This window comes from Phaenicophaeus curvirostris, chromosome 15 (genome assembly GCF_032191515.1).
Source record: "Phaenicophaeus curvirostris isolate KB17595 chromosome 15, BPBGC_Pcur_1.0, whole genome shotgun sequence".
Taxonomy (NCBI): domain Eukaryota; kingdom Metazoa; phylum Chordata; class Aves; order Cuculiformes; family Cuculidae; genus Phaenicophaeus; species Phaenicophaeus curvirostris.
This window is the reverse complement of record NC_091406.1, coordinates 5,579,967-5,602,972: the sequence shown is the minus strand read 5'-3', so window position 1 is coordinate 5,602,972 and position 23,006 is coordinate 5,579,967. Positions and strand designations below refer to the sequence as shown.

The 23,006-nt window shown below is 46.6% G+C and overlaps 1 protein-coding gene across 1 annotated transcript in view; it reads left to right on the top strand.

Annotated features, from left to right (window-relative positions):
* Positions 1-45: 45 nt before the first annotated feature.
* Positions 46-23,006, top strand: part of MGAT4B (alpha-1,3-mannosyl-glycoprotein 4-beta-N-acetylglucosaminyltransferase B) — a 50,196-nt gene continuing 27,235 nt past the window's right edge. The window contains exon 1 of the mRNA XM_069869718.1: positions 46-197. Within this exon, the coding sequence (XP_069725819.1) occupies positions 101-197 (97 nt within the window). The 5' untranslated portion in view covers positions 46-100. The remainder of the gene's footprint in view (positions 198-23,006) is intronic.

Here is a 23,006-nt window from a genome sequence, read left to right as displayed (position 1 = left end):
GCTGCAGCGGGCGGGCGGGGGGCTGGGAGCCCCGCTCGGCGCTCGCCGAGGCCCGCCGCGCCCGGGACATGCGGCCGCCTCCGCCGGAGCCCCGGAGGCGATGAGGCTCCGCAGCGGCACGGCGCTCACGCTGCTGCTCGGCTGCCTCTGCGCGCTGCTCTCCCTCTCCTGGTACGGAGCCTTCGGCGGCCACAAAGGTGAGGAGGAAGGCGGGGGGGGGGCGGCACCGGGACCCCTGGGAACGGCTGGTGGCTCCTATCGCCCACCGAGGGCTCCGCCGGGGGGGGGGAGCATCACCCAAGCGGGGGACCCCCGGGGACCGAGGCGCCGGCGGGGACCCCCGGGGACCAAGGCCTTGGTCCCCGGGGGTCCCCGCCGGCGCCTCGGTCCCCAGGGGTCCCCGCTGGTCCCCGCTGGCTTTCCCTGCCCACATAATAGTTGGGTTTCCCCATCCTGTTGCTCGCTGCGGGGTTTAGCCCGGCCTGGAGGGCAATTCTTGGTTGCCGCTTCTGAATTATCCATCAGTTTCTTGCGTGGCTCTCTTGGTCACTCGCTTCTTCCAGCCCCTGTAGTTTTAGAGGTCGCTAAAGGCGTGAGGTCTGCTCATCCAGCCCTAGACCCTCTCCTCTCCCTCACCAGAGGAGCATCTCTCCTCGCTACAGGTGAGAAGCAGCTTTTTGCTGAGTGTGAGATGTGATTTGATGGCTTTGCAGCCCTCCGGGGTTGTACAATTGCTTCGTAGGGCTGGGGTAGCGCTGGGAGAAGGTTTTCTCGCTGCCATGGGCAGGATGGCATGAGCGATGGCGCTGCCCGTCCCGCTCAGCCCCTTCCCTTTCATCCGAGCAGCGGTGGCTGGGATGTGGCATCTTCTCCTGGCAGCCGTAGGCATCAAACAGTGGCTGCTCGGGCTCCTCTGCCTCGTTCATCAGCTGAAGGGCTCTCCTCTCATCCTCCTGACATGGTTTAAACCCCACCGGAGCAGCCTCCGCGCAGAGATTTGGGTGACAGGGATTTGCAAGGCAGGGATGCTGCTCGTGCTGGGTCGCTTACCTTCTGCTGGTGAGTTTTTTTTAACTGGATAAAATATTCGCACAACCAGGTGGTGTTGTATGTGCTTCCAGCCAAAAATGTGAGTCCGTGCTAAGCTGCTCAGGGGCCGAGGATTGCTGGGAGAGCTGCTTTCTTGTGGTTACCCCCAAGCAGTCGCTTTGCTTGTAGCTCCCTCCCATAAATGAAGTGAAACGGTGCTGAGCAGGCTCCGAGCTGACACTCCTGGTTTGGGAAGCAGGGTGCCCAGTCTGTGCCGCTTAGACTGTGTCATCCTTTGACTTTTGTTTGTCAACAAGTGGCTTTTCCCCATTGCTCGTTCAAGAGCCAGAATAATAACCTTGGGTACCACTGTCCCTGTCCTTCTTGTAGGATGCTCCCTGAGATAACACATTTTCCTCTGACAGCAACAGATTGTTGCTCGCTACCAGCGCTCGCTACAACAGGTCACAGACAGCGCAGGTCGGGCTGTGTCAGCACAGCGGGTTTCCGGCTATTATGGTCATTTACATATCAGTCTGTTATTCAATACAGAGCTGGAGAAGACCTTGAGAGGTCATTCAATCAATCTCCTGCCCCTATGCAGGATCAGTTATAGGCAGCACCTTCCTGACAGATGTTTATCGTATTCATTCTTGAAAACCTCCAATGACAGAAGTTCCCTAAGCTCCCCAGACAATCTGTTTGACATTTAGCAGCCCTGCCATTAGCTTTTCTTATGATCCAAACAGAAATGTCTTTTCCTTCAGTTTGGTTTCACGATTGCTCTTCTTTCTCCCTTTATTGGGCACAGGCAGAAAACTTCCTTCCTTTGCAGGAGCCTGTTAGGCGTTTGGAAGTTGCTACCACGTCTCCCTTTAGTCCCTGTTAATATAGATTAAACCATGCTGGTTCCTTTGATCATTCTTTCTAGGTCATGTGTTCTTGGTTTGCAGTGTTCTGGTCTATCACCCTTCATGGACAGTGATGCTAAACCTGTGGACTGAAGGCACTGGCTTATTTTTGCTCAGAAAAATAAGGGATTACTTCAGGTCTTTTACATAAAATGATCCTGTTTAAACATCCCAATGTATCTGCTTTCTACTGTTGCCACAGATGACTTGTGTTTATTTTTTTTTTATCCCATTGACCCTTCAGCTCTTCCTTTCTAGAACTTTTCCTGCTTTTCATTCCTCATCTTGTGTTTGCCTGGTTATTTATTCTTACCAAATCGCATTACCTCACACTTGTCCTTGTTGAACAGCGTCCTTATTTTTTTCCAGACTGCTTCTTCTAAAGTGTCAGGATTGTTTTGAATTCCAGTCTTGTCCTCCTGTGTGCTTGCAGTCCCTCTCAGCTTGGTGTAGCCTTCAAAGGCAATCGGTGTGTTTTCTCTGCCATCAGCTGAGTCATGGATGAAAACACTGAGCGGTATCAGATCTGGGATGGGTTCTCTTGGAACCTGCTTCAGTAAGGTCCTCCCAGTCTGTGCTCAAAGAACAACAACCAGGTCTTCCCCACAGTGGTGCATCCCCTTCTTACGCATCCTGATAACCTGTTGCAGAAAGAAATATGATAGGTTTAATGCGATTTCTTATTTATAAACAGATTTCAGCTCTTTCTTGAGTCTTCCTCATCTTAACTGAAGTTAAGGTGATTAAGGGCATGGTTTAGTACTTGATAGGAATGGTTGGACTCGATGATCTGATGGGTCTTTTCCAACCTGGTGATTCTATGATTCTATGATATAATTTCCTGGATCCTCCTTATCCCTATCCCCTTATTTTTCAAAGACGGGCTTTGCATTTGCCAGTCTCCTATGAGTGGCCGGAGACAATTCCCAGTAATCCTGAGCTGCTCTTGTCATTGTGTTCTAGACAAGGCTGGCAAGATGTTCACGTTGCCTTCAATGGGGAATAAAATTGTATCAAAACACATGTAAAGCATTGTGGAGCTCGTTTGTCTTCCCGCTCTGTGTTGGGAGGGTAAAACAGTTAGCCAAAAGAAAATAAACCAGGTTGAACCAGCTCTAGAGCTGCTTTTCTGTGGCTGAAGCAGCGTTTGTTTACCCACTGATGGTGTTTTGCCATGCTGTGGTTATTAGTAAAGTTTTGACCTCTTGGTCTGCAAAAACAGATGCTGCCTCTTTCCAATTATAAACGAGGTTTGAAATAGTCTGCTGAAGTAGGGAGAGAAGGGCAGCCTCAAATAGCACAACCAGTCACCCAGACAGCTGATGTCCATCATCACGGAGTGGTTCGCAGGTGGACCACATGCTGTGCCTCATGGTGGTGGGTGTCTTGGCCAAGGTTTAATATTGCCACTTTGCTGATTTTTAGGTTTAAGTGTGGTTTAACTTTCACAAACCAACAGCTGTCTCGGGAGAAGCTCTTCTGTAGGTTGCTGTCCTCAATGGACATCTAGGGTTTAACTGTGGAGGGTGATGTGCAGTTGTGGGATCATAGGAAGGCATGGGGAGGCTCAGTTACTGGGTGTTTGGCTGAGGGCTCTGCAAAACCAAGAAGCTTTCATGATTTTAGAGAGGCCACAGGAAACAGTTTAACCTACCTGCTATTAAATGGTTGTATTTTTTTTTTCTTTCCTATGATCAAATCTCTTCAATTCTCATCCATAATGTTTGTTCTCATCTTGACTGACTGACCAACCAGACTTTCCAGCCCTTTGCTTTATCCCTTGTAGCCATAAATGCTGCACAATATTTGGGGTTTAGGTGTTTGATTTTTTTCTTTTATTTAACAGGAAATTCTAAACCTTGTGTGAACGTTTTAGAAGGCTCCTGACATGCTGCCCCTTGGAAATGCTGCATGTTCAGGTTGGGATTGTGCCTGCAGGGTATGGCTGCATAGCTCGAGGTGGGCTGTGTACCCACACTACCTGTGCAGGTTTCCCCCACCAGGCTTTTCCCTCCTCAAAATTCAATGATTTATAGCCACCCAGTGCCAGCCAGCTCCAGGTTTCCAGTGTAAAACCAAACTGCAGGCACCTCCATACCTGTAGATTTGCCTGCAAAGTGGGGTTGCTCTTTGTAGCTTCACACCCATAGGATCACTTGATTTGGGGATATTTTTGGATGCTTATCCCAGAGGAACTGATATTCCTGTGGACTTCGTGAAAGCCCTTCGGAACAGATGTGCACAGCTCCTTGAAAGACTCATTGTGCACGTCCTGGGTGGGTGTCAGGCAGCATCTCCACAAAGAGAAATATTGCTAGTTCAGTGCCACGCTTGGTGGGATGCTCCGCTGGCTCGGGTTGTCCTTTGTGGGAAGCAGACTTTGTCCTGCAGGTATGTTCCTCTGAGCGTGTTTACAAAGTCTTCTTATATAATGTGTAAAAGCCGTGAACGCTAATCCGCTCTAGAAGCAGCAGAGTCAAAGCTTGCTATACTGCTAAATATGAGCCGTATCTTGCAGCGTGTGGGTTTTCCTGCTGCTTTTTCACTTCTGTTACCTGCACCAGCCTAACTTAAGGTCTGTGTAGTTTCTCTGCGGTCTTGGGCACAGGCTGCAGCCAGATGGGTGCGAATGAAAACCCTAATCTGAGCTGGGGTCATGTCACTGTGACCCTTGGAAGCATTTGCCAGGAGGAGAGATGCCAGCAGCAAAACCAGTGTCTGGAATCGATGGTTGGAATGCAGCAGGGCTTTTGCAATATTATTATGTAGGATTTGACCAAGTTCATTGCAAGAGTGAGGCGCGACAGCATGCAATCTGTTGATACGCGTTTATCAAAGTAAATCGTTCATTGTCTGGAGTCACCTGTTTTTCTGTTTCTATGTCTTTGCTGGTTTTGGTTGGTCTTTCAGCTGGGTTTTTGACTCGTACTGCATGTGTGTTAGTCCTTGTCCCATTGCTGGCGATAGGAGCTGCACTTGTGTGATCAAATTGAAGTTACTGGAAGTGGAAACATGGGTCGGGGTCCTTCCCGTGCTGTATCCCTCCCGGTCTTGGGAATGTTGATCAGCTGGTTTCATTCTTCCTTTCATATCTGCTCTCTGGGGACAGTGACATCTCTTGTCACAGGGGTTTGGAGGACTTGGCTGCACTTTTGGGACAGCAGGGGCTGTGTAGGAGGACGCAGAGCAGGTTAACACACTCCCACCCAATTGCATCAGGTGCTTTTCTTGGTTTACTTCTGTTGTTACAGAACAAAACCCTTTCTAATTTGTGATTCCCTTCGATTCACTCAAAACAAATCATTGATTTATGCTTATATCCTGAATGCTCATTGATTATTCACTTAGTGTTTAATGTAAAACACTACTATGGCTGGCTAGTTTAAGTGAAGCTGCCAGTCATCCCCAGAAAGCTTGGAAGCCTAAGTGGTGGAGAAACTGCTTTAGTGATAGTTTAAGCAAGCTGCTAGCAGGCTACTGCAGGGAGCGCTGGATTATCCGCGGTTCTCTCTATTCACAAAACCCAAACAAGTCTCCAAAATCTGATATCTCAGTTTGCAGGGTAGAGAAACATGACCAGATATCTGCCCTGCGACACCGCTTGCCCGGTGGGAACGTGCTGGTTGGGAGGCTGCAGCGTGGGTGCAGGACAACGGGGAAAGTGGGAGCGAGGGCACAGGAGAAAATCTCCTGATGGGGCACGCTCAGTGTTTCCAGGATGAGGTGGGACTGGACGTCTCCCCTCTGATTTTCTGTTGGGAAAAAGTGAAGAGAAATTCAAGGTTGAAGGCTACTTGAGGCTGCGTTATAGGAAACCTTTGCAGAGGTGGGGCAGACCCATCTGCCTGGAAGTATTTGGAGACAAAGATTTTTTTTCCATATCATTAACATGATAATTCTAATTTTGATGTTTTGTTTTTCACGAGATGAAGCCCAAGGGGTCAGTGGGGCTCAGTGGGTGCGAGGGCTGCTGCGGCGGCAGAAGTCACCGGTCAAATTAAAGGGTTATGGAAACTATTAAAATAAACAACAAGCTTCAGCGGGGGTTGGCAGGTTAACATTAGGAGAAGAAGCTTTTGGGAGATTGCTGATTAAGCATCTGCTTAACAGTTTCCTGATTCAGGGGGAGGACTGTTGTCTTTGACAGAGAGAAATGCATTTTTTTCTGCCTTTTAATTGGAATTGAAGCGTAAGGGGCTTTTTATTAAGCAATGATCATCTTGGGTTTGGTTTTGAGCTCACATCAGGCTTCTCTTGCAAGGCAGGAAAATCTGGGAGGGGCAGATTTCTAGTTTAAATCATCTCTTTCTGTGTTAATTGTGGTACTGGCTGCTTCTTCGTCTGTTTTTGTCCTGATATCAAGTGACATTTGAGTTTCCAGGATCCGTGCAGAGAGACAGCTCCATAGCTCCATCTTCCCTCCTTCCTGCCCCTGCCTGGGAGTGACTCCCCTAATACTTAAATATTCCTGCCCTCTTGCACTACATACAGGACAGATACTGACCTAAAGGTTAATCAGTGTTTTCTACGTACAGGACAAATACTGACCTAAAGGTTAATCCCTGTTTTGAAGTGACCAGATGCGTTTGTGCCAGATGTTTTCATTTCTGCTCATACCAAAGTGGACAGCAGCAGCATTAAAATATAAACTGTTAGGATTTGAAGAAGCTTCTGTGCAAGAATTAATCTCCACCTGTCTTTAATTTTTATTGAGTTTTGCGGTGTTGTGGTGTCCATTTACTTGTAGCCGTAGTTGTCACGCTGGTGGTTTAGGATGTGTTGGTAGTGGGGAAGATGCTGAAATGGGGAAGATCACAGCGCTGACCTGTGTCAGTCCTCAAAACAGTTTTTAGACCATCCTGATCATGTTTTCAAGACTGCCTCTGGCAGGACATAGTTTTTTTTCTTCCTCCCTATGGTGGCAAGAGCTTTCTGGAAATAAGGTTTAACCTGGAGTCCCTGTTTTATCACTTGTGACTTGTACGTACGCTGCAATAAATCCTCTGTATATTGTCACTGCTCTGAGGAATTTCATGGCTTGGATAGGATGCCTGTGGTACCAGAAGAGTTGTGTACCCTTCAAAAGCCCTTGTAAATAATCGAAAAAATACTTCAGTGCTGAGATATGAGCTACTTAAGATATGTGTAATTGCACTGCAGGTTTGTGTAGCCTGTGGTAGTGAAAGCATAGTAGCAACACTAACCCTGCTAGTACTGAGAACATCATACAGAAGAAGCTGGAGTTTTCTGAAGGAAGACATCAGGAAAAAATTCTTCATGGAAAGGGTCATTGGGAACTGGAACAGGCTGCCCAGGGAGGTGGCTGAGTCACCTTCCCTGGAGGTGTTTAAGGCACGGGTGGACAAGGTGCTAACGGGAATGGTTTAGTGTTTGATAGGAATGGTTGGACTCGATGATCTGGTGGGTCTCTTCCAACCTGGTTATTCTATGATTCTATGACTGAATTGCTGTGTTCCCCACCAAAAGTCGGGTGCTCAGGGGAGCAGAGCTGCTGCGCAGTGTCCTCAGGGTGCGTCCTCATGCTGGATGTAAAAAGCAAGGACGGTACTCGACTGCATGGGTTGCCTGGTGGATGGATGGACCAGGGTGGTGTTGAACTCCGATTCAACCACTGCCGCTGACAATTACCTGTCAAATGACTTAATTAATGCTGTAGAAAGCAGTGTGGTGGTCTCCCCTCCCTCCTCTCTGTGCCCAGACTGTGATCTTTTGCTTTTGTTTGATCTTGCCTTTTAACAATTCCTTTTTTGTGCCATCTCTCATTGCACTCTCTCCAGAGCTGGCTTTGATAGCTTTTCTCTTTGTCTTCCATTTCTCTCTGTTTCCTCTCTTCCTTCTTCCTTTGATGTTGCAGAAGATTACCAGCATGGATGTCTTCCCGCACATCTCTCAATCTTGTCCAGTTTTAGTTTTCTGCAGTCTGAGAAACTTTATAGGATGTGGCTTCGTTATCTCTAAGCAATGATTTTGGGTAGAAGCTGGTAAAGGTTGGGCTGCCCGCGGAGCGGATGGTGCTGGTCCCACACCGAGTGTCAGGCATGATGGCAAAGCAGGGCACAGCCCCCGGGACAAACCCTCCTGGATCCAGGATGGGGACGTGCCGCGGGGATGCTCACAGGGACATCCACTTCCCTGGCTGGCACCGCGAGAACTCATCTCGCACCTCTGCGATGGAGCTTGAACCAGATCGAAGGTAAAGCAAAAATTGTGCCTAAAACCAGATTAATTTGCTGACTTCAGGAGCCCAAAGAGAACCTGGAAATGCAAATTCTAGCTGAGCACAAACTTCACCATTTGGTGAAATTCCCTGTGGTGTTGTGCCAGTGAAGCTGCACGAGGCGTGTGCTCCCCCTGAGCTGAAAAGCTGGCCTGGGTGGGGGAGGTAAGTACCCGGAATGGTGGATGAGCATAGGAAGGACATGGATTGTGGGTTGGCTCCGTATAGATCAGTTTGTGTTCCGCTGATGTCTGGTTCCACCCTGTCTGTCTGTTTTATTAGATTAATTTATTACTTTCTGAAAGTGCCTCTCCAGTGAGCTAAAATATCTGTTTACTGGAAGTATTTGGTTACCATGAAAAAGTGTACTTGGCTGGTGCTTCACAAGTTAACTGTTTTCTTCTACTTCTTTTGCGATTTAATTGTCTATTTATCTTGGGTATTGATCGCTGAAGGCCTTGGTAATTATTTGCTGATTTTAGAAATAATGATTGTAAAGGCTCGGTTTACTATTGTAATATTAATCATTATCTTAGTACTTGCCTCAGAGGATGGGATCTCTCTAACGGCTCCAGTTGCAACGTTTACTGTCTGAAACTATGCTGCTGCCTTAAAATAACAAAATCATTACTGGTGTTTTGTTCCTGAAACTAAGTGGATATTTGCAGAGGTGCAAACCTGGCCGTCGCAATTAACTCACACGTTTGCTGTTCCTATCGGCAGGAGGAGCGGCCAGATTCTGGAGTCGAATAAAAAGATAATTTTATTTACTTTCTGCTGTTTCACTCTTTCTCAATTAATTTCATGCCTTATTGGTCTCGACTCTGGCGCGGTGCTGGTGGGGAGCTAGGCTGCCCGTTTCCAGGGGTGGCGCAACGGCGATGCCGCCCCGCTCGGTGGGAGAGAAGAAATACGGAGAAAGGGTGTTACACTCGCAAGTAAATGCGCTGCCGTACAGGGGCACATCTTGCTTTGGGGGAAGGTGAGAAATTGGAAAGCCTCTGCTGGGATCTGAGTAATTGGCACCTGCTATTATGGTGTCCCTCCTCCCCCTTTTAATAACTTGTTTATAAAGATAACTCTCCTACTGAGCTCATTACACAGCCGTAAAGCATGTTTTTTAAAACAACACACGCATTCCTATTTATGTCAGGTCTGAATACCTCCGTCCCTATGTTCTTTAAGGAAGAGGGAGAGGTTTTGTGTCATCCAGGCATCTTCTCATTGCTGGGCAGGCTCGCGGATGCCCGTGGGGAGACGAGCTGTGTCCTCACCATACCTGGAAGGAGATGTAATTCTTCCATTAATACAAATCCTGGCAGGCGGTTGGAGTGGCTGGGAGGAGAATTATGTCTTCTTGTTGTTTTAGGCCTTGAAGCAAGGGGTTGTGCTGGCTGTTTGAAGGCTGTTGGCTTCATCTCCGTAGAAGCTTGCTTAGTGACATATATTACTGGAGAGTACGAAATACGACGTTTAGCAGAAGCCTCTGGGATCTCCAGTGCAGTCAATCCCACTTCTTTCTCTTGCCTCAAGTGATTTGTTTAATTGGTTTTAACAGTTTCATCCTTGTTCTTTTATTAGTGGATCGTGGCGTAAAAGGGAGCTGGGAGCATTTTTGGATCCTGTCCTGGGTGATTTGATGACTAAGTGTGGTTGAGCTTCATCTCTGTGCAGGTGCAGTGGGGCGTCTCCTGCAGGGGATGCGGCAGAGAGAGCGTATCCTCCTCCTGCCGAGCACACGCACGGGGAAGGAGGAGGAGGAGAGGGCAAAATCATGTCTGTTACTATTGTTTCCTTATTCTTTTCATTGCCTTGCAGAATGAAAACAGTAAAAGGACCCTCAGGAAAGAGGGCATTGCAGCAAGCCCTGGCAGGGATGTAATCTCTTTTCTTTGTACCGAAGTATAAAGATAATTCCAATTGGGATTGAAACAGCGGATGGCAAATAATTCTTGAACAATCCGCTTATGGTGTTCCAGGATGCGAATGAAAACCACTAATGGGATAAAGAGGGATCTAGATAATTATCTCGGCTGCATTAAATCCTGTCCTTTCAGGAGAGTACTCCTGTGTGGACACTAACTTCTTGTGTATGAAATACTAAAGCTGACTAGACACTTTCAGAAGTTAGCTGATTGCAAAATAGCCATCATTGCTTGGTGATAGTCTAAGTCTATCTTTCATCCACCTGATTGGTTGTCAGAAATCTGATTTCTGGTCTCTGCTATCGTGTGTCCTTTCTTCCCTCTCCCTGCATCAGGTTAAAGCTGCACCACACATTCTCTCCAGGGCAGATTTGAAACCTCTTCACTCTTTTGTATTTTTTCATTTGGTTCGCTGTTTTGGGAGACTTCCTGGGTTTTTCTCTCCCTTTTATAGCTGGAAACGCTGCTGTTTTAAGTCTGACAGAAGAGCTGCTTGCAGTATTAAGGTATGCGAGATATTTTTTAATTTGCTCCATTTTTTTCCCCCGGCAAGAGCTCTGCCTTGCAGTGCAGGGGATGGCACTGTGCCCCAAAACAAATCCAGTCGTACAGTCGGTTAATGAGGCTCTTGTTGTAGGCTCTTTGCTGCCTTTGTGTTTGAACCTAATGGATGCCCTGTGGATGAAGTGGAGGACGGCGGGGAGAGAAAGGAACAGTTTTGTGTTGGCAGCAACTGTGACATTTGAATGGGATCGGATCAGTTAACAGCACTGAAAGATCTGCCTTACGGGATCTCTGTTCTTGACAACCTCTCGGACAGGGGAAATCTGCTTCTGGAGGTATGTGTGACAGAAAGGCACTTCTTAGAAGCAGCTCGTTCTTCGTTATCCCCCATTAGCTGCATTTGCTGGCTGTCAGAGTTGCTTCTCTCCAGCCTCGCACTAAGCAAATCGAGGCATGCCTGAACCAGCTGCAGCATCCTTCAGAGAGCCAGGTCTGGGGACTTGAGCTGAGACAGCTGCCCACGAGCTGTCCTCCAGCTGGAGGAGGAGGATGGGCAGTCAGATCATCCCTGTGTGCACTGGAGGACAGATGCTGTGCGTGGCTGTCTTGTCAGGGAAGGACTGCATCATTTGCTGAGCTGTGAGTGCCCAAATGTAGTTGCTCAGTGGTAGATCCTCTCAAATCACAAGATTTCCATCTTTTCTTGCTGGCACGGCAGTACAGTTGAGGTTCAGATGTCTTTATGAAGTACAGAAGGGCTTTCTTGCTTTTAATGAGAAGTCAAACAGGAAATGCTGTCCTGTCCAAGGCAAACTTGGGCTTCCGATCTCCTTCATGTGGCACAGAGAGGTTACAAGGACCAATCTTGAATTGAAATCCAAGGAGTTGGCATTTCTATTTTTGCTCTGGGATGAAAGTTGCTCTTGCAGCCAGATTAGCTGTTCTCACAACTCCCTGAGAGGAGGTTGTGGAGAGGAAGGAGCTGGCCTCTTCTCCCGAGTGACGGGGGACAGAACAAGGGGGAATGGCCTCAAGCTCCACCAGGGGAGGTTCAGGCTTGACATCAGGAAAAAATATTTCACAGAAAGGGTCACTGGCCAATGGCAGAGGCTGCCCAGGGAGGTGTTTGAGTCACCTTCTCTGGAGGTGTTAAAGGGACGGGTGGATGAGGTGCTGAGGGACGTGGTTTAGTGTTTGATGGGAATGGTTGGACTCGATGATCTGATGGGTCTTTTCCAGCCTGGTGATTCTATGATTCTATAATATGCTATTATGCACACCTCAATAAGGCACTTGTCTAGTGGGGCTGTGGGTAGAGAAGAGAGTACACGGCATCCTTTCTGCCTTTGGAAGGTTTTTTAAGAAATAAATAGCATTTGAGAAACATGGTCACCTTTCATCTTGGTGACATACTTCTCTAATAGCAGCTCTTAGACTGAATTGCTCACAAAGAAGAGTCTGTACCAAGGTTTCTTCACCTCCTGAGCACAGTTAATGGTCCTGTGGCTGTAGGTGCAGGGCTGAATTTAACAGTGGTGCCTGACACAGGCTTTTGCCCTACAATTGCTGGCATTCTGCAAAGAGGAGTCTGCTGAGGTCTGGCAGTTGACCCCTAGAAACTGATAGATTGCTGTGTACGGCAAGATATCCATCTTATCTCTGGGAACACCAGCCCTCCTACGTGCTCTCGACTTCCACAGAAATCTTAATGGGGATTTTTAACCTGGTTCTTGGTATCACTGCACGCCCTTTCAATGAACCACTTGCTAAGAAATCTCGTTACGTGCTCCTCGTTAAAGGTGTCTAGTTAGCTGAGTTGAAGTCTCCTCTCCTCAGCCCTGTGCTGTGATGAAGTGGTACCTGGAGCTGTTGTGCTAAGTGTTACCTCCTAGAGCATAATAAACTGCCTCCTGCCATCTCCTCCTTGGGTGAGCTGTACCCAGAGAGTAATGGTGTTTTCTGGATGTCTGCAGAGCTCGCTGTGTCTGCATCTTGCCAGTCACTTCAGAAAGGCAGATATTTCACATCTCTTTGGAAATCTGTCGGGACAGCGCAGGTCACTTAGCCTGAGAGGTGGTGTCTGTTCATAACTTCTAAAATGCAGGTCAAGAAGTATTGCTGTAATAGTTAAAGGTCAGGAAAGATGAAGACATATAGCCCCTCAAAGCAGCTGTGGTCATGGAAGGAGGTGTTTTACTGCTGGGGTCAAAGCTTCAAGCACTCATCTGTTGATCCAGAGCACTGGTTAATTATTCCTGAAGCCCGCAAACCAAACGTGGTTGTTTCTGCAGGTCATGGTGACCCTGCGGTGCTCAGAATCATAGAATCATAGAATAACCAGGTTGGAAGAGACTCACCAGATCATCGAGTCCAACCATCGAGCCCCAGCGTAGAGCAGGGTCCTCTCTGATGTGCTATGAATGCGCTGGGTGTGCGGGGAAGCCTTCCACACAGCTTCACCATGAAAGGCTGGGCTAGAAGAAGTGGATCTGTGTAGGTGAGGCAGTCGCCAAGGGTAGAACTGGCCACTTAAAATCTGCATCTGCTCATCAGCATCGTTTGGTGACCGGGATTGCTGCAGTGCCAGGGACGACTGTAGGGTCGTTAGCATCAGATTCAGCAGAGAGGAGGAAAGGGGAAGATGTTGGCGAGAGAGGGCTCTGAGGTGGGTAAAATTCAGATTGCTAAGTGCAGAAAAGGGCAAGAACTCCTTTTGTCTGCAGGTATGTGGTGTAGCACACAGGTGCGCTCTTGTTTAGTTTAGCTTTCAAGAGAAGTCCTTATCTCTGCTCCTGCTGCCAGCTTCCTCTGAGTTGCCCTCTTTCTCTCTGCTCTGCCTACATTTCTTGCTGTGATTTCAATTATTTATAGTATTTCTTTTCCTCTTAAACTACTCTGCTGTGTGTGCACTGTTTAAGCAGCTGTCGCTTCCCAAGCCTGTTCCACTGATAGGTGAAGAGACGCATACGACCGCGCGTACGACTCGTTAACAGCATTTCAGGGCTCTTCAGTGTGGGCAACTGTGAATGTAAAATTGCAATCGGATCTTATCTTATGGAAGGTTTTGACTGCGGCTGGTGAAATAATGATCTGCTTATTAATGTAGAGTAACAGGAGGAAGCTGCCAGGATAACAAGGGGAGAGGAAGGAGAGTTTTGCAGAGGAGCATGCCCCCTTTTTATGGTGAAACTTAAGCAGCCTAAAACAAGAGGTATATTCTCATCTCACTTACATTAGTGTGTATCTGGCAGAACCTCATTAAGATAATGTGATTTCTTTTTGACACAGGCTGGTGTCACAGAGTGAGGAGACTTTGGTGACAGGGAAATGCAGCTTTTACCAGGCTGGTCCAAATTTAGAGCCGAGCCTGAGAGAGGCAGGTTTAGCTGTTCAATTTAGTGCTCCCTCATTTTTACCTCTCCAGTATCAAGCTTAGAGAGGAAGCAGAAAATAGATATTCAAATCCCTTTCTTCATCGCTGCCGTGTTCAAACTGAATTAACTTTCATCCGAAGGAAGCCTGCGCTATAGGAAACATCTGCCGTGGTCCAAATTGTGTTTGAGGTCAGAATTAAAATGTATGTAACTGTTCAGCGGTGAGCAGTGAATACACAAATCCTGCTCTTTGCCAACAGCTGTTTTGCGAGACATGATTTGTACGCTTCCCTTGTACCTGTGTGGTTACAGGGATGTGTTATTGGAATACGAACAGCACGATGTGTCTCTGGAAATAACTATTATAAGGTGAAGCGGCTTGCTGGAATGTCAGATAATTCCTTTATTTCAAGCTTACATTTGTTTATTTATTTGTCTTCTACAAACAGTGTTTCTGGAGCGTGCTAGTAATTGGTGTGAGGCTGTAATTGTATTCACGGTGCGTCTGTGTCAGGGAGCAATATTGATGTACAGCGGCTGCTCCGTGGAACATTTGTTCTCTTGGCTCTTCTGTCCAACGAGTTGACGTAAGCTCTCAGGGAAAGTACGAACAATTTTTAGAGCTGGTCTAGATATAGTCCTTACAGATTTATTTTTTTTTATTTCACTGTGTGACTGAAAAGAGCTTTTGAAAAGATAGACCAAGTCTCAAGTGTAGACCAAGCAGGGAGCGGCTGGTGCTTTGCTGGATTTGATGAGCTTTCAATCTGCTGAATTAAGGGAAAACTAAAGCTCCTATTTTATGGAGTACTGTCTGAGGACCGGGACTTTTGTAGTGTGTTGGAGTGCCTAGGCTTTCTTCTGGCTTCTTTTGAGTAAAGACCATTCAGGTTTGAACAAGTCATTCAAGTTCTTTAAATTGTGTCCTGTCTTTCAGCAGGAATTGCAGAGATGATTGCAAAATAAACTGAGGAGTGGCTCACAAGAATGAATAAGGCAGAAGTTTAGTTTGAGCAGGACTCAGTGGTGTGTGCCAATTCCATATTTCTGGTGTACGGTGGCAAACGTTGGTACCACGTGTATTTCAGAGGTTAGTTATATAGAATCATAGAATAACCAGGTTGGAAGAGACCCACCAGATCATCAAATCCAACCATTCCTATCAAACACTAAACCATGTCCCTCAGTGCCTCGTCCACCCATCCCTTAAACCCCTCCAGGGAAGGTGACTCGACCCCCTCCCTGGGCAGCCTCTGCCAGTGCCCAATGACCCTTTCTGTGAAATTTTTTTTCCTAATGTTCAGCCTAAATCTCCCCTGGCAGAGCTTGTGGCCATTCCCCCTTGTCCTGTCCCCTGTCCCTTGGGAGAAGAGGCCAGCACCCTCCTCTCCACAACCTCCTTTCAGGTAGTTGTATGACATTGCCAAATTCCCAGTGGATTAATGGACATTGGGGAGGTCTCTGCTGGTACCGGGCTAGAAAGCCTGTGGAGCTCAGCACTGCAGTGGCTACTGGGAGCACAGCTCGTAAAGCACCCGTGCTGCAGCATCTCACCCTGCTCAGCCGCGTGTTCTTCAGCGAGACTCCAGTGCTAGACAAAATATGTGTGTGGGGAGGCAGATGGTGCCAAAGCAGCTCCAGGAAAGCAGCAGTTGGCCATTAATTTGCTCAGAGGTTGGGTTGGTGGCTTGATTCTGCTGCTGTGGAAACCCAGGCGGATGAAGGGGCAGGAGGACCAGGGGTGGTAGGTCAGACCGGAGTCTGCTGCCAGTGCAGAAGAAAGAGGGAGACGTTTATGTTTTGTGGCGCCTCTTTTCCTACTTTGGAAAAAGCTTTCTTTTTATGTGCCTGTAAATGCTTTATAGCCCAAGTGCTGTAGCTTTGAGTAGTTCCTTGGAAATTGATGGTGAATTTTGACCACGTACAGCCAGCGTCTTCAAGTTCCTGAGGATTCTGCTCTCAGTTTGTGATGTGGGTTTTTTTACTGCATTTAAATGAGTGATTTTACAGGACTTCTGAGTATTGGTAGGCTTATAATCCCTTTCTCCCTTCCCTCTTTTCAAGCTTGTTTTTTCTAAGGGACTGAAGCTATGTCCTTCTTCGCAACAGGTTCCAAACTCTTAGCTTCACTTTGTCTCAACTGGGCCATGGTATAGAAATCCCAGAGGTGATCTGAAATCTTCTGGATTCTTTTGAAGGTAGCCAAGAGGGCAGGAGAGGAAAGGCCTGTTGGTGGCTCTGCTGGAGGATAGTTATGAGCTCCTCCATCAGGCAAAGGTGAATGCCTACAGAAGGTGCTGTCTTCATAAAGCTCCAGCCACAAGAAATGCTTTAATCAAGGCTTTTGGCTGAATATGGGATGCCCAGATGTTTGGTTCTGCCCCGGGGAGGGATGTGGTGAGGTGGCTGTGGCCACCACCATTCTCTGCGCCTGGTCGACAGCTCAGCCAATCCCTCGTGAAGACCTGCCAAGTGCAGAAAATCAACACAACCAGGGCTGGTTTTTGATTCTCACACCTCTAGCAAGGGTTAGAAGTAACCACAGAAAGAAAATACTGGAGTTTGGCGTTTATTTTGGTAATGACTCCATTCCTTTTGGTATTTCTACCTATTGCTAATGCCTCATTCTGTAATTTTTGTTGCTCTGACTGCTTTGTTTTTTGTCGTTGCAATCAAGATAATGCAGTATAATATTGCGCTAAGAATTTCAGCTATTCAATTACCTTTCAGAAGTTGACTTAATTGGCTCTTTAAGTGATAGCTCTCTATTGTGTGCAATCAGCACGACTCAAGGAGGGAGCAGGAAGAGGATAAGGACTTTGTTTCTGATCAATAAATAAAGGTCTTTGAAATAATACTGCTTGTAATTTGTACCACCGGTTAAATTACACTGAAGATGATAGCCTGTGCATTCCTTGCAGAGCACAGCTATAACAGAGTAATAAACCTTGGCTATAAGCAAGCATGCGGACTGTTTTGCTCTGTGTTTGCAGCAAATCCAGTTCTCCCCTTGGATTCTCTTTCCCCCAAGTATTAGAGAAAAAAACAAAACAAAACTGCTGCAGAGCCTGGCACAGATGGTTTGGGAAAGTCTAGTGTGTAATGACTAACCATTTGTTTTGCACCTCATAAAGTATGCAAGTGAATATGATACCTGATGATAAATAATGCAAAGTGGAGATTGAAGGCAAGGAGAGATTATAGATGAAATAAATATATGATAAACCAACTTTAAATAAATAAGCAAACCCAAAAGCCTAAGCTCTCCTTCAAGCTATGATCCATAGAAACAGCTGCTTGGTGCAGATTTGCCTCCAGTGCTTGAATCAAGGGACTTTGGGCCAGCAGGATTTCTAGAATTTGCAGTCAAGATTTGACCAAAGCTACAAGTCTCAGGAGCTGCCACCTTTGCACAGCTCTGTGACACCTCAAATCATCACTGAGCTGATTCCTGCCTTGCTTTAGGCAGCAGGAAAACTTTAGCCAAGCAAAGGTTTAGTTTAGAAATATATATATTTTTCCCTTAGTCATAGTGAGGTAAAAGTGATTGGCTGCTTTAGACTTATTTTTAAAGCAAAAATTATTAATAATAATTAATTATTTAGTCCTAATTAAAGTTATTTTGAATCCAGAAAGATCTTCTTGAGATTGCAAGAGGCACCAGGCTGGAAGCCACTCTCAGTCTCCCTACACAGGTGATGTTGCCACTGCCAGGGACAATTCCAGCTCCTACCACCACAGTCCCCTCCCCGAATCCATCCCCTTCCCAGCTACGCAGGTAGGTGAGGGCTGCGGGTGCAGAACTGAATAGAGTCACAGGTTTTAACATTTAGGCATCAATCTTCTTCATGCACGAGGCGTTTCTTTCTGTTTGGAGGAGCGACCAAGGGACGTTTGTTGCAGAGATCATCTAGCTCAGACCAAGCTGAGATTTAATTGATTAAAGATGCTTCTTTGCTCCGTGCCCCTCTGGGAGAGAGATGGATAGTAGCCCTTCAGTGCAATGTTCTTGCTGCAGGAGGGAAGACGGTGATCCAGATTTATAGTCCTGCGCTGAAGAACAGGTTTGAGACCGTTCCACGTGTCAGCTTGTAGGAGTTTTCATGGAGCTGTGGGGGTAGATTGTGCTTGCCCTTTTGTCAGCTAGAAATAGTGGCGCTGCAGTGTCCTGGTCCAGCTCAGCATTAAGCAGATCCTTAAGCTTCCAGCAGCCCTGGCAGCTGCGGGCTGGTGTCAGGCGCCTTCGTGCCCAGGCGCCCGACAAGGGGGTGTTTGTTAGCGGAGGGCTGGTACGGTCTCGCCTCGGTGGAGAAGTGGAACTGAATGGTCATTTTGTGATGACAGTAATTGCAGCATCTGTGTAGTTTGCCCATCCAAGTGTTTTACTCATGATCCCAAGTGCAGGGTTGATTCCATATTGACTTTGCTGAGCACGGCGGCGCTGGGGAGGTGTGTAGCATCTATTTATAAGATGCAGTAACTGCTGGTTGGCTAGTAATTTTGTCCATATTGAGTTAAGCAATATAGGGGAAGAAGGGCAAAATAAACAACTTTTTTGATGTAAATTTACTCTGTGGCTTCTTTTGCTCCTGCAAGGGGCTGTTGTGATAGAGCCTGATGTGTTTTCACATCTGCCTATGAAGAATATAGGATCTATTTTACACATCTGCCTGTGAAGAATATAGGATTTGTCTGTCAAATGAAATTTGCTTTGCTGGGCTGCCAGCAGCGTTTTTTTGAGTAGCTATTTTGTGAAACACAACCTGAGCATTTGTACTGGCTTAACACTTTAAATGTAGCCAGGGGAAGATGGAATATTCATCTTTATTGTATTTGTTTCTCCCCTAATGAGACATTACTGTCTGTCGTAAAGGAAGCGGTTCCTGAGCCTAGGGAGCATGCCCAGTTATTTTCTGCTTGCTCCATTAGCTCGTGTGCAGACCTCCCTATTTTTTTTATGTGCTTTTCTCCTTGTTTAATCCTGCCAACTGCTCTTCTGGTCGGAAATCCATTTCTATAATGCTGGGTATTACACAAATTTGTCAGAGCTCTTAATGCAGATAAGGGGGGGGGGTGAGGCTGGTTTGCCCCATCAGGCTGTGCCGACATTCTGCTTTCCATCAGTCACACAAAAGGCTTTACGCTGCAGCTCACCGAGGGCATAAAATGCACGCAGTAAAGAAAAATAAAGTTTAAAGGAACAACTAGAGTGCTGTAAACAATGCTTGGGTTTTGATTCACCAAGTCCGAGCACGGCACAAATTGTACAGCTCGCTGTGCCCTGTGGAAATACCTCTTTATATTCCTTTCTTTGAAAAATTTCTGTAACTAGTAATCAAGGGATCATCGCCGAGAGCCCTTCTCTAAATAGGTTTTTGGTCACTACTCCTGTTTACTATTTCTCTGTATGCAGTAATTGAAGCTCCTCGTTGACCAGAACATTCAGAATGATTTGCTGCGCGGATGCAGCCCCAGATTTTGGGGGTTTGTTGTGAGCCTGATGCTTTGGGGACCAGAGCTGGAGCTGGCGAGAGGCATCTTCTGTCTCCGAGCGCTGCGTGTGATTTGCAGTGTTTGCGTAGTAATTTCCAGCAGAACTGAGCACATCTCTGCCTCTCGCGCTCTTCTGGTTGTTTTAATCTGTTGAATGTATCTGTGGCACTTTGCCTGGTGGAGAGTGGTGGGAATGTTGTCAACAGTGCAGAGAAAGATGCCAGGCTGTTGGTTCTCTTTATTATTATTTGTAGGGGAGCCATACGAAGTCCATCCTTACAGCAAGGGTTTAAGTAGCTCTCAAGCATGCCCACACTCTTTGCTTAAGCGATGGAGTAGGCAACCTGTTCAAAGTTTAGTGTTAGTTTATATTCTTGTGTGAATTTTTGACTTGGCTATCCAGTTTTATTAGAAATAAAAGGAACAAAATTATTCTGGCACACTTTGAGAGCTACAGCATTTGGAAACTCTTCATTCTCTCTCTTTTCTCTTTCCTTATTTCTTCCCAAGAAGTATTGCTACACTTTTCTTTTTTGGGACTTTGCTGTAATAATTACATTTGTGAAGATCCATGGGGATGAGTTATCTCACAAGCAGGATTATGCCCTTAAATGGAAAATAAGCCGCTGCAACAGCCAGAGTTTGGGAAAAAAAGTTTTATTGTGGGAAAACTGAGTTGCTGTATATGTTATTCCATGTTGTGGGGCTGCTCAGTCAGGAAATGCTTGTTAGTGCAGAGAGGAAGTGCTTGTGTCTTCTAAATGCTTGTTGCATTCTTTTAAAATTGTTTTTAAAACAGGAAAACGTACCTCCAATGAAATGCCAGCCTCTGCAAAATGGACAGGAGGTGTGAGAAAACATTTGAGGGAGATAGGGAGGACTATCTTGCTTTATGAACTCTTTAATTTATTTGCTGGCTCATGCTCCCTCCTTCCCCCTCCCCAAGCCGGTAGCGTTGTGGGTCCTCTCCAGGCTGCCCAGCCCGTTCCCCTGCCCTGCTGCCTCTCAGCCAACAATTTGGGCTAAATAATCCAATTAAGCTTTGAAGCTTATATAACTGTCTTGGCTTGAGGCAACAACCGGACTGACTGGGATACAGAACACATCTGGAAGTAGTATACTGAACATACTACTGCAGCTGGAGCCAAACCGATTTGGATGAATTTGCTCATATGCACAAGATGTCCTTTGAAAAGCAAGACGTGTGTGTATTGTCTCCGCGCTGAAGAAGTCAAAGTTAGAAAATGCTCCTATCCATAAATTGTCTCCCTGGCTGGGGAACCTAACTGGCTTCTCTCCTCTCCTTTGCATTTGGAAGATTGTCTGGCTCTTTGTCCAGCTCTGGAGGATCAGCCAGTCCCCACAGTGCACAGATCATAAATAACACGTTTGTTTATGTATTTCCAGGGTGGAAAGGACCTCCAGCATCATTCAGTCTGACTTCTTACACATCGCAGGAGTTGCTTTTTATTTAAACTGAAATGTAGCTTGGTGCATAGCTGGAACATAGCTCCGAAGAAACAATCATGGTTTTTTTCTGTGAATTCATTATATATCTGGTAATTTATGCTAATGATTAATTACACTTTCTAGTAAAACATGAGCATTTTACATCAGCTTGAGGGCTGAGAAGAAAGAAGAACTCAGCAATTCTGTATTTCAAATAGCATGCCCAGTACAAGCCTAGGAAAAAAAAAAAACAGTGCATGTTTTAGCACTCTCAGATGTCTGTTCTCCTGTTGATATCCATTACTCTCAGTAGGGAAGTTATGGCCATTAGCAGCAGAATGAATTTCCCTTCGTGTGCAGCTATATGCTCTTACAGCTTCATTTTATAGTCTACTGTCTGATGTTAAAGTAAAGAATTTATTTGTCTTTGCAGGTGTGCAAGGCTGGTTTAGCACTCGTGTCCTGCCTTTTCCTGGATGCTTGCGCAGCTGCCTGCCCGGCACCTTCCAAATCTGTGCTGGGGAAGGAGTGTAGAAATGCCACCCCTGAAATCTGATGTGCCACACACACACAGAGCTGCCAGGCTTGTCCTCAGGAAAACATACACGGGGAGTTGGCTACAGTCAATACGTGCTGGCCTAGTTGCAGATGAGAGGTCGCAGAGTCTTCTGCGAGTACCTTCATAGTCATAAATACTTGTATACAGAGTCATGATCTTATGGTTTATACTTTTTGATTTTTCAGCGGTCATAAAACTAAATGAGTTCCTCAAAAAAACTCTATATATCTTTGTGAATCACCCCTCCCAGCCCATGATGGAGTTGGAGCTCACCTGTCTGCCTTGCTCCTGTTCAGACATGGGTTTGTTGGAGGCGGTGATGCAGCTCTGCCTCCACTCCTTCCACGTTGCTACCGTATCAGACTGCTCTCTCTTGATGTTTTGTCCCTAAAGAAGAAGAAAATTGGATTAGGTTTTTCGCAGCAACGCACAATGATGATCCTGGGTAACGAAGCAGGTCTATGCACGGGAAGCTTTGTGACAGGGTAAGTTATCTACAGGGGACTCACCAGGGTGATTTGCTTTATGGCCATCTCATAAAGGCACTCTAAAGGATGAACTGATTGCTAAACCGTTCCTTGTGTGCTCAAATAACAGCTGTTAGTGCTAGAAGAGGTGCTGAGCAGCCCAGGTGGCTGGTGAGAGACCATTTCCAAAGCTGTGTTTGGATGCACTGAGGGTACCTAAAGTACCCGAGTACAGAAACAGCCTCCCCAAGCACTGCAGTCCAACAGTAAACCTCTCTGTAGAGGGAACAGGGGCTTGAATTGAGCTCTAAATAGTCATGCTGCAGATTTTAAGGGCAATTTTCATTGGGGTGAGTCGCGCTGCTTGTTTCTCTTGTGCTGTGCCGAGGCTCACTCCATGGTTTTCCCTGGTATCCTCCTGCAGTTTTCCCTGGCACCCCTGGGACAGCTGAACTGCAGGTGTGGGGTCAGGCTCTGCACTCTCCCATGAACAACTCATGGGTTCCTGCGAGGAGACAGGGGCTCTTCTCATTGCAGCAGACGCCTTGTCCGTCTTGCAGCCTTCTTGCAGCACCTCAGCATGCCAAACTGAGTCTTTCTGTAACATAGCTTCCCTCTGGGTGGAAAGTGAGAAAACTGAGCCACGGCAGCCCACACAGCAATTAGTGTTACCTTCTATCTTCCACCTGTAAAGGTAACGGTGTGTGAAATACTGAAAAACCAAATGCATTTAAATAGACAAGTTCTAAGGAAAGAAGAAGCATGAACAGTGCATCCACTCACAGGGAGCATGAGGTGTCCTCTGCCAGGACTAAACAGCGCTTTACGAACAGTCGTGAAATTAAGCATAAATACCAATGTACTGTGGTCCCAGGCTGTGGGAAGCATTCTTATATTTTGAGGTGATAAGCAAGCAGCAGGCTTAGTGCATTGTCTTGAAGCCATTAGGTAAACCTGACACCTCAAGAAAGCAAAAACCTCTAAGGATGTGGCTACAGAAGCTATTTAAACTGCTCTCCATCTGTCCCAAAGGGCATCCTAGTTCCCACGTGCTTCC